This window comes from Cuculus canorus, chromosome 29, assembly GCF_017976375.1.
Source record: "Cuculus canorus isolate bCucCan1 chromosome 29, bCucCan1.pri, whole genome shotgun sequence".
NCBI lineage: Eukaryota > Metazoa > Chordata > Aves > Cuculiformes > Cuculidae > Cuculus > Cuculus canorus.
Window position 1 is genome coordinate 235,457 of NC_071429.1, and position 14,295 is coordinate 249,751.

A 14,295-nucleotide genomic window follows, 5' to 3' on the forward strand; every position below is an offset into this window, starting at 1 on the left:
CCCCATCCCTGGAGGAGTTCGTGGCCAGGTTGGATGGGCCTTGGAGCCCCTGATCCAGTGGGAGGTGTCCCTGCCCATGGCAGGGGGTGGAACTGGATGGGCTTTGAGGTCCCTTCCAACCCAAACCATTCCATGATTCTATGAAAACAACCTGTCGTTGGGGCAGGGTTGGATTCAGGATTGAAGGACACCACGGCAAACCAAGCTTGGCTGCTCCCAGCGGGATGTGGCACCCGCAGTACCTGCAATCTCCTCGATGCTGTTGGCGCAGATGTCCAGCAGCACTGTGCCATTGATGATGCAGCTCCTCAGCTCGAAGAGGCTGTGCAGGGACAGTGTGGCCACGTAGGGCTTGCTCCAGCGCTCGCCCCCATCCTCCACGTCCTCCTCAAACTTCAGCCACCTGTGGACACCAGGAGAATCAGCCCCATCACAAGCAAAGAGCCTCAGCTCTGCAGCCCCTCTGACAAAGCCATGGACCGGTGTGAGGAGAAGACTCCTCCTATCATCACCTCCAGCTACAAAACCTTTGAGTCCCAGGGAGTAGAGAGCAGAGCCCGTGGGCACTGCCGGCACGGTGACTGCTCTCCCACCGGCACATGGACCAACCTCCCACCAATGCTGGCACGGGGACCGCTCTCCCACCGACACCGGCAGCAGGCAGTTACCTCGCAGTTTCCTTCCACTCAGCACCTTCACCCTCTTTCACGTGGATCTCATCCAGCTCGGTGAACAAGTCATGGGGAACGTGCTGCTCGTCCTCCTCAGTGCCGAGGATGAACTGCACCCGCTGCGATGGGGTGTCTGGGGGCAGAGGACAAAGCCCTGTCCGTACCGCACCTGAACGCTGTCCCTCACGTGCAAAGTGGGATTGGCACCAGCTCGGCCATAAATCAGATCATCAACCTGATCTGGCTGACGATGGCCCTGCTCATGGCAGGGGGGTTGGACTTGGATGACCTTCATTGTCCCTTCCAACCCAAACCATTCTATGATTCTAAATATCGGGCTGCCCGCTCTTCCCTCCATCCATCCAAGCTTGCACAGAGCCATGGAGAAGCATCAATTCCACCTCTGCATAAGGACGGACAACTTTCCTTCCCCACATGCCATTTTTAAAGCCAGGATTCCTCTAAGGAAGTCAATCCCAAATTAATTCTACATTTAACTGCCTTAAAAAAAAAAGACTAAACCCAAGAAAGTTTTGGAAAAGGAGGGTCTGGCTGAACAACGCCACTTCCCCATGGACACGAGGCAAACCAGCCCCGTGGATCCATGTTGCAGAACATCCCAACACCCACGTAGCCTCGAGGAGTTGAGTGAACACAGGACTTACAGTGGCAGCCCTGCTCGGTCGGGGCAGAGTCCTTCTCCCGTTCCCGTTTCCGATGCTTCTGGCTGTGGGGTCGGTGATGCCGGTGGCTCTGCCGCACCAGTGGCATCCGCACACCCACGTACAGCGTGCGGTGTCCTGCGCAAAAGCAGCGTTTGCAGCACTTTGGGCATCGCAGTCGGTGCCTCACAAAGCCACAGTGAAACCCCAGGAGGAAAACAAGCTCCTCATGACTTTATCTTCCATGGAGCTCCTTTTATCCAAGCAGATTTTACTTTGGAAAACCAGAGCAACAAGCGATGGCTCTGCGTTATCTAAAAGTGCCCTGAAAGTACCAAACCTCTTCTCAAATCCCAGTTCCAGCTGGAGAGACCTCAGAGCAGCTTTCAGAACTGAAAGGGGCTCCAGGAAAGCTGGGGAGGGGCTCTTGATCAGGGAGTGCAGGGAGAGGATGAGGGGGAACGATTTTGAGCTGAAAGAGGGGAGACTGAGGTGAGATCTTAGGGAGAAATGCTTTGCTGTGAGGGTGGAGAGGTCCTGGCCCAAGCTGCCCAAAGAAGCGGTGGCTGCCCCATCCCTGGAGGGGTTCCAGGCCAGGTTGGATGGGGCTTTGGATCCCCTGATCCCGTGGGAGGTGTCCCTGTCCATGGCAGAGGGTGGAACTGGATGGGCTTTGCGGTCCCTTCCAACCAAACCATCCCTGGATTCTATAACACTCTCAGACTCACTCCATAAGCAGCAACAAATGATAATTACTATTAAAACCTTTGGTATGGCACAATGTGACACAAGGAGATGGAATCAGTCCATTCTGATAATGAACTCCAGATCCAAACCCCAAAACCCACAGCCCTGTGTCTGCAGCATCAAATTGTTCCCCTGCACTCTCCAAGGCAGGAGCCTCTGCCGTAAAACAAGCCATGAATTCTCCAGCTCTGTGGCTAGAACTCACAGCGTGGCCTCCACGATTGTTCTTCCCTCTGTTTAAAAAGCTGTAATACCAAAAAATGTGGAAATGCCCGTGCTGGTCCATTAGTAAGCGCAGCAGTTTGCTGCACGTGATGTGTACAGTGAGCGAGGGACGTCATGCTCGGCTGGTGCCCCTCTACCAGGACCTCAATGCTCACCTTCCAGCTCCTCCTTCTCATAGTGAATGTTGACAACGTTGCTCGTTCGTCCCTGGTCGATCACTGCCTCTTCGTCGGGTCTCTGTGAGAAAGGAGAAGGTAAAAACTGGGGTTGGGTGTGCTGAGCAACCTTATGTCCTCCCAGGCATCATCCAGGAGAGTCCGTGAGCATCACGCCCCTGCGTGCCTCCTCCTCCTCCTCCAGGCACAGCCCTTCCACCCCCAAATACGACAGCCCAAAACATCACCTGAATTGTAAACAATGGGAGTCAGGAAGTGTTTCCTACATGGAGAGAGTGGTTCAGACAGAAAAAAAAACCAACTCCTGCTTTGCTCTTGCTGTTCCGTTTTAAAAGAAAAAAGGAACAGGTTGCCCAGAGCAGTGGTGGCTGCCCCATCCCTGGAGGGGTTCAAGGCCAGGTTGGATGGGGCTTGGAGCACCCTGATCCAGTGGGAGGTGTCCGTGCCCACGGCAGGGGGTGGAACTGGCTGGGCTCTGAGATCCCTTCCAACCCAACCCATTCCGTGATTCCATGATTCTCCGTGGCTCACCAGCCATCGGCAGCAATGAAGTGGATGAAGAGTCAAGCCACTGGTTTAGAGCCGCAGACAGCATCTCCAAGATATCAGCGTCTGATAATTGTCCAGGTGAGGTGAATACACAATGATTCCCAAGCTGGAAAGACACCTTCCAACATCACCTTTGCTCTAACTTTCCTGGTCCTCACCTGCATCTTCTGTAGCCACATGGCTATAGGTAACTATTATAACAATATATAATATATAGAATCACAGAATAGCATAGAACGTGTAATATAAAATATGGGGTAGACCATCCCTGGAGATGTTCAAGGCCAGGTTGGATGGGGCTTGGAGCTCCTGATCCAGTGGGAGATGTCCCTGCCCATGGCAGGGGGATGGAACTGGGTGGTCTTTGAGGTCCCTCCCAACCCAAAGCATTCCAGGATTCTATGATTTCCAAACTAGAAAAATACTCCCCAAAATTACACTTTTGATTACAGCAGCTTTTGGTCTCCAAACATGGAACCTGTGATATGAAAGGATGACATCTAAAACCACAATTGAAAATATGAACCAGTTCCTGTTGCTTTGAGGCCAGTGCAGAGCCCCACTCTCTCTAAGCTACGTCAGCATCTGTTAATGATGTGTAGACAGTAATTAAACTTCCTTTGTGTATAGTAAAGAAGAAGAACATGGAAGGCCTTACATCAGGAGACCTCTCTAAATCAAACAGAAGGCCACTGTCTCAGCAGAGTTCCAAGCTGATGATTGGAGGTTGGAACTGGATGATCCTTAAGGTCCCTTCCAACTCAATCAATTCCATGATTCTATGATTCGCCAACGAACATGAATCCAGCAGAGTCCTTGAAGAACCAGGGGCAGAGATGATTGTGGCAAGGGGACATCGTCACCACCGAGCCAAGAAACCCTCCAACTCAGAACTTGGATACTGGAGGCGTGTGCAGCTCACCTACAGAGCAAGCGAGGATTCTATGAGCCAGTGAGACCCCAATTATTAATCAATAAGATAAAGAATAATTGCAAGTCTGATGTAACGATGGGCAGAGATTTGTAAATGAAGAATGGGACAAACACTGCTTGAAGTTTTCTTGAAGGATACTTTGCGAGACGACTCGGCGGGCGACCCACTCTGTGCCAACTGGAATCAAACTCAGTCTCTGTGGTTTTGGCTTGCACGCCAGGTAAACAATCCCATGACTTTATGGACAACACCTGCAGGTCTCGCTAGATGGCACTTGGCCACAGGACATGGCTACCAGCACATACAAAGGCCTTCAAGAACCTGCAAGGACAAAGCTTCATCTCCAGACCCAAGAGGCTCCGACTTCCCTGGGTGCAAGCATGCTTTCCATGGAAAACATGGGTTTCCTCCAAGCAAAAGCCAAGGGCTGGGAGCCAACACCTTCCTTGGTGGGGATCTCACTGCCGGCACCGCAGGGAGAGTGTTTGTGCCTTAAAACCTGAAGGAGAACTACAGGAGAAATCAGCAATAAGTCCTTTTGCTTCTCTTGTCCCTGTGCTGCCAGGGCTGGGGAAGGGGATTATGGGATCATTGCGGGCAAAGAAATGAAAACCCAACCACATAGAATCACAGAATCATAGAATGGTTTGAGGTGGAAGGGACCTTAAAGATCATCTATTTTCAACCCCGCTGCTATGGGCAGGGACACCTCCCATCGGCTCAGGATGCCCAAGGCTCCATCCAACCTGGCCACGAACACCTCCAGGATGGGGCATCCGCAACTTCCCAGGGCAACCTGGGCCAGGGCCTCACCACCCTCACTGTGAAGAATCTCCTCCTAAAGTCTAGTCTAGATCTTCCTCTCCCCAATTGAAAGCCGTTCCCCTCGTCCTATCACTCCAAGCCTATCACTCAAACCAACCGTGTCCTGGGCTGCATCCAAAGACGTGGGACCAGCAGGGAAGGACGATTCTGCCCCTCTGCTCCACTCTGGTGAGACCCCACCTGGAGCCCTGTATACAGTTCTGGAGTCCTCAGCATGGGAAGGACACGGAGCTGTTGGAGAGAGTCCAGAGGAGGCCACGGAGATGATCCGAGAGCTGGAGAACCTCCTGTTCAAGGACAGTCTGAGAGAGTTGGGGTTGTTCATCCTGGAGAAGGCTCCATGGAGACCTTAGAGCAGCTTTCAGTCTGGAAAGGGGCTCCAGGAAAGCTGGGGAGGGGCTCTTGATCAGGGACTGCAGGGATGGGACGAGGGGAAACAGTTCTGAGCTGAAAGAGGGGAGATTGAGATGAGATCTTACGAAGAAATGTTCTCCTGGGAGGGTGGGGAGGCCCTGGAACAGTTTGCCCAGAGCAGCGGTGGCTGCCCCATCCCTGGAGGTCTTCAAGGCCAGGCTGGATGGGGCTTGGAGCAATGTCATGCAGTGAGAGGTGTGTCTGACCCCGGCAGGGGGTGGGACTGGCTGGTCTTTGAGGTCCCTTCCAACCCAAACCAACCCAACCCAATCCAGGCTTCAATGATCACAGGGAGCAAAAACTCTTCAAGCGGAAAAAAATAAATGCCAAGATCGGCACCGGTTGCTTTATTTCCAAAGGCGGAAGAAGAACAAAGCACAAAGAAATGAGGGGAATCAGCAAAGGCTCCTGGGTGAAATTCAAGGATCCAGAGCTCCACCATGAAACGCGTAACCCCTTAACACGAAATCTGCTTTTTATCCCCCAATTCTACTTCAACACCCAACTCTGAGACAACGGAGCCTTGGAGGAGCAGGAGGAACAAATGCTCCTCTCTGGAAATGAGTTTCCTGCTCCTTGAGCACTCATTTCCGAGCTGACTTGTTGCTGCATCCTTGTCAGCTCCCAGGACGCACCCGTGTTACCTGGCAGCCGGATTACCACGTGCCTGTGGCTCTCCTGTCCTCTCTCTGTTGATGGCCTCTGCCGCCCTCCATCCCTTCTTAGCAACACATCCCATTTCCCTCCCAATCTGCCAAAAAAACCCAACTCCAACCTCTAAAACGGCATCAGGGACTGGATGCACTTTAGAGGTCTTTTCCAGCCTTAATCATAGAATCCTGGAATGGGTTGGGTTGGAAGGAACCTCAAAGCCCAATCAGCTCCAACCCACCTGCCATGGGCAGGGACACCTCCCACTGGATCAGGGGCTCCAAGCTCCATCCAACCTGGCCTGGAAGCCCTCCAGGGATGGAGCAGCCACCACTGCTCTGGGCAGCCTGGGCCAGGGCCTCCCCACCCTCACAGCAGAACACTTCTCCAAAGATCTCATCTCAATCTCCCTTCTTTCAGCTAAAACCATTCCCCCTCGTCCTATCCCTGTGCTCCCTGATGCAGAGCCCCTCCTCAGCTTTCTTGGAGCCCCTTTCCAGACTGGAAGCTGCTCTATGGTCTCCCCAAAGCCTTCTCTTCTCCAGGCCGAACAACCCTGATTCTCTCAGCCTGTCCTCATAGCAGAGGTTCTCCAGCCCTCAGATCTTCTCCGTGGCCTCCGCTGGACTTGTTCCAAAAGTTCCATATCGTCCTTATGTTTGGGATTCCAGAACTGGATACGGGGCTCCAGGTGGGGTCTCACCAGAGCGGAGCAGAGGGGCAGAATCTTCTCCCTCCCTGCTGGTCCTAAGTCTTTGGATGCAGCCCAGGACACGGTTAGTTTCTGGGCTGTGAGCGCATGGTGGTGGCTCATGTTGAGCTTCTCCTCCCCCAGCACCCCAAGTCCTTCTCCTTGGGGTTGCTCTCAATCACAACATCCCCCATCCTGTCATGAAACCGTGGATCACTCTGACCCAGGTGTAGGACCTTGGCCTTGGTGAACCTCATGAAGTTCAACCTTAATGATTCTGTGATTCTATGAAAATCACTTTAAATCACAACTGAAATGACATCACATTTGCAATAAAATCACTAATTCAAGCGTGTTTCATCTTGAGTGGGAATAAATGGAGTGAACCGGGAGTCACAATTTCCAAACGCCCCATGAGTGACACGGGGAAATTCTCCTTCTTGCTGAGAAACCATTTTGCCTCCGTGCTCCGACCAGCAATGCTGAATCCACCCTGGCACAAAGCAGCTCTGGGAAATGCCAGTGGAGTTTGGGGAGAGTTTCTCCTGTTTGGGAGGTGCTCAGCAGAGCCCCAGCAGCGCTGCTGGTAACTCATGGTGGGAACATTGGGGTTGTCTCGCGGAGGGACAGGAGTTGGACTCAGTAATCCTTGTGGGTTCCCTCCAACACAGGACATTTGATGACTCCATGAACTCTTCCAGAAGGGTCATTTTGTGGCTCCCATTCTGGTTCCTCCTCAGGTTGGTCAACTGCTTTTGCGATAATTGAACTCCAGAATAATCCCAGTGCCAGATTTCCAAGGACCAAGAGAAGCCCAGTGGACACAGACTCCAGGTACCTTAGAAGTGACCATCTGGGCATCTCTACCCCAAGATTCTTGGTGGAAGGAGACAAACCAGCTCCATTTGAGCTAAAAAACATCCGGAATTGAACAACGGGGTGTAAACGCTGCATGCTGCCAGGGCGAAAGGCAGGATGTGCTCAAAAGCAGGAGCTGCCAGAACCCAAGTGAGGTCCAACCCATTGGGAAAATCCATGTTGTGGGGTGGCACTGCTTTCCACCAACATCTTGCACAGTGTTTCAGGAGGATCTGGCTTCAGCGCAGCTTCCGTCCTGTCGGTGCTTCAAGAAATCCTCATGAGGTCCTAGCGTGGTGTGGTGACATCCAGAGCAGCGACACTGCCATTCTCCTCGTCCTCTCCTGCTCTCCTTCATTTTCCAAGCTGAGCTCATCTGTCGTTGCCATCCTACAAATCCATTTGCTCGAAGGAACGTCTTCCTCGGCACTGCTCAGCAAGAAGGTCACTGCCCGGCTTGGGCTGAAAGGTGACACGGGGTGTAAAGTAACGCAGCAAAGGAAGGTGACACCAAGGGCTCAACGGGTGAAATCCTATTGTGCTCCAAGCCCGGATCCCCACTGCTTGGTTATGATTTCATATTAAATCTTTAGGAGCAAAAAGGGGAGGAAACAGGAGAAGCGGGTGCCTTGAGACGCTCCGAGCATCCCATCGCCCTTCCTCAGCCACCGCAGCATCCCTGGAATCCCATCCGGCCTCGCACAGAGATGCCACCAAAGGACACAGCCCCACTCAAACCCCACTCAGTGCCGGTGTGGCCGCTCAAACGGACTCGGAGCGGTGATTTCAGCGAGGAAATTGCTGGAGGATTGAAGGATTCAATAGAGCTGTGGACCTGTGGATGAAGGAGGAAGGAGAGATGCCACCAGAAAGCAAATTATCCCATCCCAGGATGGGGACCAGCACTTGCAGGCACTTCACCTTCCCTCTCCGTCCTTCTCCGCTGCCTCCAGGCACCTGGAGAATGGGCTGGGAAAGGGGACAGAGCCCTGCGTCGCTCGTTTTTCAGTGTTGGAGCAGCTGGGGTCGTTGCACTTCACTATTTCCTAAGCGCAAAGCTTTGGTTGGGGCTTCCGAGCTGGCTCTGCCGGGAGGCTGGAAGGAATTCCTGCTTGGCAAAATGAAACCAGGAATCGCTGGAACAAAGAAGCAAAGCCCGTTCCACGAGAGCTTCAGCAAACCCTGAGGTGCATCCTCTGCCCATGTCCATCTCCGAGAACTTCTCCACATTCTTATTCTGCTCCGATTGTTTTGATCCCAGAAGGAGAAAGAGAAAATTCTGAGTGCCTTGCCTCAGTTTCCCTGCCTCAGCGCAGGTCCTCTGATGAAGAAAGAAAAATCTTTTCCCCTGGGAAGCTTTAGCGTCGTAGAGGATGAGGAGAAGCACAGAGGAAGGGTTCAGGTCCAGCTTTGAGTTCTCCTGGTGCCACGAGAGGCTGAAAGCACCAAACGAGCCGGCGAAGCTCACATCGCGGCCCCTCTGCCCGTCACACACGAGCAGCACCAGCCAAACATAACGAGCCTCATCCAGAGAGTAATTAATTACACAGATCCCGGTGTCATTATGGGGTGAGGGTATCTGGGGGGGCTGCTCTGGGGGTGGAGGAGGAGACCTCTCCTCATCCTCTCCATCTCCACCCTGCCCAGACAAAGCCACCGCCCTCCTGGCTCCCTCCTTGGCTATGGGGGGGGTCCTGAGCCCCAAGGTGTGGGGGGACATGGCTGTCACCACAGACCTGTGTGCCCCCCCCCATTGCTGGAGGAGATGTCAATGCCTTTCACTCCCATGAGCTGTAATTTCAGGGCAGGTTAATTAATGCCCCATCTCTCATTTGTCACCCAGAGCAGCTCCTCAGCAGAGTTCCCTGCGTGCAGCCACCCCCCCCAGGACAAGGAGATGCTGAAAGAGGGGGGGGGGACCCCAGCACCAGGCACATTCGCACTGCTGGGAACAACAGCCGAGCCTCTCCCGGTGGCCTTTGTCGCCCCCCAGGACAGTGGCCTTTGTGGCCCCCAAAGGGCCACAGCATCACCCGTGACTCCCACTGAGATGCCAGAGATGGGGGTGTGGGGGGGGAGAGGCAGCTTGGGGTGCCCTTTGCTCCCCCTTGTCACTCCCCCCACCGTCCAAGTGCCTCGCTGATGCCGTGGCTCCCACCCTTCAAAGGCACCCCCTTGCACCCCATTTTACAGACGCCCCCCCCTTACCCTTGCTGATGCCCTTCACCCCACTTCGCACACCCCCTCCCAGATAGACACCACCCCACCATCGTGACCCCCCCCTCCACCATGTCCCCCCCTCTGCAACATGCACACACCCCCTTCCTCCATGGACCCCCCCCATCCACCATGCATCCCCCGCCCCCCTTACCCCTTATCCCCCCCCATGGACCCCCCACCTCCACCAGAGCCCCCCCCCCTTATTCCCCCCCATGGACCCCCCGACTCCACCAGCCCCCCCCTTGCCCCATTGTCACCAGGCTCCCCGCCCTCCTTGCTTCTCCCCCCATGCACCCCTCCTCCCCTGTGCCCCCCCTCCCCAATGCACCCCTCTCCTCCTTGGACCCCCCCATCCACCATGCGCCCCCCCTGCTCCCCTATGCACCTCCTCCTCTCCCCATTCCCCCTTCCCTGCTCCCCCCACTATGCCCCCTCCTCCCCTACAGCCCCCACCTCTCCCCATTCCCCCCCATGCACCCCCATCTCCCCATACCCACCCACATGCACCCCTCCCTCCACCATTCCCCCCTCCCTGCTCCCCCCATGCCCCCTCCTCCCCTATGCCCCCCTCCATGCACCCCCACATACACCCCTCCCTCCACCATTCTCCCTGCGCCCCCCACGATGCCCCCTCCTCCCCTATGCCCCCCCGCACCCCTCCCTCCACCATTCCTCCCTCCCTGCTCCCCCCCATGCCCCCTCCTCCCCTATGTCCCCCCCCCCACATGCTCCCCCCCCCCCCATCCCCCCCGGCAGTGCCGCAGTGAGCAGACACGGAGCATCCTCCCTCCCTGCCTCCCTCCCTGCCGGTACCTGATAGCTGAGGATCCCATCGGGTTCGGTGCTACCGGCGGGCATGGCTGGGCCGGGGGGGGCCGGTCCCCCCCCCGGGGCCGGGCAGGGGGGGCCGCAGCCGCCTGCAGCCCCGGTGCCGCTCACACCGGCTCCGGCATCGCCCGCAGCCGGGGCCAAACCCCGCCCCGGGCCGGGGGGGGCGGTGGGAGGAGGGGGCGGGGGAGGGGGGGGCAGAGGGCGGGGGCAGCGCCGGCAGAGAGGGGCGACAGCCCCCGGGACCCCAGGAGTCCTCAAGCGTCAGCCACAGCCGCCCCACAGCATCCCAGTGCCACCTCCCCCCAGCGTCCCAGTGCTCCCCACAGCATCCCAGTGTCCCCCACAGCATCCCAGTGCCCCCCACAGCATCCCAATGCCCCTCCTCCTCCAGCATCCCAGTGCCCCCCACAGCATCCCAGTGCCCCCCGCAGCATCACACCCCCAGCAACCCAGTGCACCCCTCCAGCTCCCAGGGACCCCCCCAGCAACCCCGTGCCCCTCCTCCTCCAGCATCCCAGTGCCCCCACAGCATCCCAGTGCCCCCCACAGCATCACACCCCCAGCATCCTAGTGCCCCCCCAGCATCCCAGTGCACTCCACAGCATCCCAGTGCCCCCCTCCAGCATCACATTCCCAGCATCCCAGTGCCCCTCCACCATCCCAGTGCTCCCCTCCAGCAACACACCCCCACCATCCCAGTGCCCCTCCACCATCCCAGTGCCCCACTCCAGCATAAACACTCAGCATCCCAGTGCCCCCCTCCAGCATCCCAGTGCCCCTCCACCATCCCACTGCCCCCCTCCAGCATCAACACTCAGCATCCCAGTGCCTGCCACAGCATCCCAGTGTACCCTAGAGCATCCCAGTGCCCCCCTCCAGCATCACACCCCCAACATCCCAGTGCCCCCCACAGCATCCCAGTGCCCCCTACAGTATCCCAGTGCCCCCCTCCAGCATCACCTCCCCCAGCATCCCCGTGTCCCCCCAACATCCCAGTACACCCCACAGCATCCTAGTGCACCCCCTCCAGCATCCCCCTCCCCAGCATCCCAGTGTCCCCCCAACATCCCAGTACACCCCACAGCATCCCAGTGCGCCTCCTCTAGCATCCCCCTCCCCAGCATCCCAGTGCCCCCCCCAGCATCCCAGTACACCCCCCCAGCATCCCAGTGCCCCCTCCAGCATCCCAGTACACCCCAGAGCATCCCAGTGCGCCCCCTCCAGCATCCCCCCCCCCAGCATCCCAGTGCCCCTCCAGCATCCCAGTGCCCTCCCCCCAGCATCCCAGTGCCCCCCTCCAGGATCCCCTTCCAACCTGCCTGCTTCCCCTCAGCTCCCCCCAGCACAGAATCACAGAATCACACAAGGTTGGAAAGGACCCATTGGATCATCGAGTCCAACCGTTCCTAACACTCCCTAAACCATGTCCCTAAGTACTTCATCCACCCGTTCCTTAAACACCTCCAGGGAAGGCGACTCGACCACCTCCCTGGGCAGCCTGTTCCAGTACCCAATGACTCTTACTGTGAAGAATTTTTTTCTGATATCCAACCTGAACCTCCCCTGACGGAGCTTCAGGCCATTCCCTCTAGTCCTGTCCCCTGTCACTTGGGAGAAGAGGCCAGCTCCCTCCTCTCCACAACCTCCTTTCAGGTAGTTGTAGAGAGTAATAAGGTCTCCCCTCAGCCTCCTCTTCTCCAGGCTAAACAACCCCAGCTCTCTCAGCCGCTCCTCATAAGACTTGTTCTCCAGCCCCCTCACCAGCTTTGTTGCTCTTCTCTGGACACGCTCCAGAGCCTCAACATCCTTCTTGTGGTGAGGGGCCCAGAACTGAACACAGTATTCGATGTGCGGTCTCACCAGTGCCGAGTACAGAGGGAGAATAACCTCCCTGGACCTGCTGGTGACCCCATTTCTGATACAAGCCAAGATGCCATTGGCCTTCTTGGCCACCTGGGCACACTGCTGGCTCATGTTCAGTCGGCTGTCAACCAGCACCCCCAGGTCCTTCTCTTCTGTGCAGCTCTCCAGCCATTCTTCCCCCAGTCTGTAGCGCTGCATAGGGTTGTTGTGCCCCAAGTGCAGGACCCGGCATTTGGTCTTGTTAAACCTCATCCCATTGGTCTCGGCCCAGCAGTCCAGCCTGTTCAGATCCCTTTGCAGAGCCTCCCTACCCTCCAGCAGGTCGACACTTCCTCCCAGCTTAGTGTCATCTGCAAACTTGCTGAGGGTGCACTCAATGCCTTCATCCAGGTCATTGATAAAGACATTGAACAGAGCTGGACCCAGTACTGAGCCCTGAGGAACTCCACTTGTGACTGGCCTCCAGCTGGAGTTAACTCCATTGACCACCACTCTCTGGGCCCGGCCATCCAACCAGTTTTCAACCCAGGAGAGTGTGCGCCTGTCCAGGCCAGAGGCTGACAGTTTCTGAAGCAGAATGCTGTGAGAAACTGTGTCAAAGGCTTTACTGAAGTCCAAGAAGACTCCATCCACAGCCTTTCCCCCATCCAGTAGTTGAGTGATTTTGTCATAGAAGGTGATCAGGTTAGTTTGGCAAGATCTGCCTTTTGTAAACCCATGTTGACTGGGCCTGATCACCCGGTTCTCTTGCGTGTGCTTCATGATAGCACTCAAGATTACCTGTTCCATGACTTTCCCTGGCACTGAGGTGAGACTGACAGGCCTGTAGTTCCCCGGATCCTCTCTGCACCTCCCAGTTTCTCCCAGCATCCCCTCCCAGCACCATCCCCCTGCTCCCCCCCAGCTCGCCAGAGCATCCCCCTCCCACCCCCAGCACCTTCCACTCCCCCAGCATCTGCCCAGTAAACCCAGTTCCCACCAGCAACCCCCCCACGCACTCCCCTGAGCATCCTCCCCCCCCCAGTTCCCCCAGCGGCCCCCCATGCACTCCTCCTGCTCCCCTCTCAGCACCCTTTTGCCTCTCAGCACCTCTTTCTCCCCCTCTTCCCCCCAGCTCCCCTCCCAGCCCCCCGCATCATTCCCTGCTTCCCCTCAGCAGCTCCCCTCTCTCCCCACAGCTCCCACCCAGCTCCCCCCCCCAGCATCCCCCCAACAATCCCGGCTCTTCTCAGCAATCCCAGCTCCCCCCAGCAATCAGCCCCCCAGCACCCCCCCCGCGCACCCCTCCTGCTCCTGTCTCAGCACCCCTTTCTTCCCTTCTGGACTCCCCAAGCAGCACCCCCCCCCAGCCAAACCTGCACCCCCATCTGCCCCCCACCCCTGCTCAGAGCCCTTTGCTGTTCCACAGCCCCCAGTGCCGCAGTCAAACTGGTCAGACTGGAGGCAGGGAATGGCTGTTCCCCATCCAGGGCCTTTTCCAGGAGTCCCAGCAGATGCTGGTGACGCTGCTGCGCCAGGAGCCTCCAAGGGCTCTGCTTGGGTTCATCCGCTCCAAATTTGTGTCCTCTACAACCCCAAATATTTAATATTTTCAAGGTAAACTGAGCTCAACTCCTCCCATCCCTCAGGGGGGACCATCAGCAATGCTCACCCCACTCCCGTGTCCACCTGACCCCGATCCCTGGTTTTCCCCAACGCCCTTGGTAAAAGTCTTCAATGAAGCATAAAATAAACATAAAATCCACCCAAAAACCCAGCAGCTCAAGACATCGCTCTCAGCTGAAACGCCAACACTGGAAAATGACTGGAATTGCTTGGAAAATGAGCAACACCTGTTCCACCTTCAACCTGGTCCTGAGGACAAGGGCTTGGGGTGCTGGAGGAGGAGAAGCTCCACTGGCGCTGGAAAAGTGCACTCACAGCCGAGAAACCAACCGTGTCCTGGTCTGCACCTGAAGTTGTGGGACCAGGAGGGAGG

The 14,295-nt window shown here is 56.6% G+C and overlaps 1 protein-coding gene across 2 annotated transcripts in view; it reads right to left on the reverse strand.

The window, feature by feature from the left end:
- SLC4A8 (solute carrier family 4 member 8) overlaps nt 1–10,600 on the reverse strand; it is a 32,061-nt gene extending 21,461 nt beyond the window's left edge. For both annotated transcript variants that reach the window (XM_054051552.1, XM_054051551.1), the window contains exons 1-5: nt 10,437–10,600; nt 2,461–2,542; nt 1,337–1,471; nt 669–804; nt 243–403 (exon numbers count right to left, since the gene is read on the reverse strand). In XM_054051552.1, coding sequence (XP_053907527.1) covers nt 243–403; nt 669–804; nt 1,337–1,471; nt 2,461–2,542; nt 10,437–10,481 — 559 coding nt within the window. In that variant the 5' untranslated portion in view covers nt 10,482–10,600. The remainder of the gene's footprint in view (nt 1–242; nt 404–668; nt 805–1,336; nt 1,472–2,460; nt 2,543–10,436) is intronic.
- Between the last annotated feature and the right edge of the window lie 3,695 nt (nt 10,601–14,295).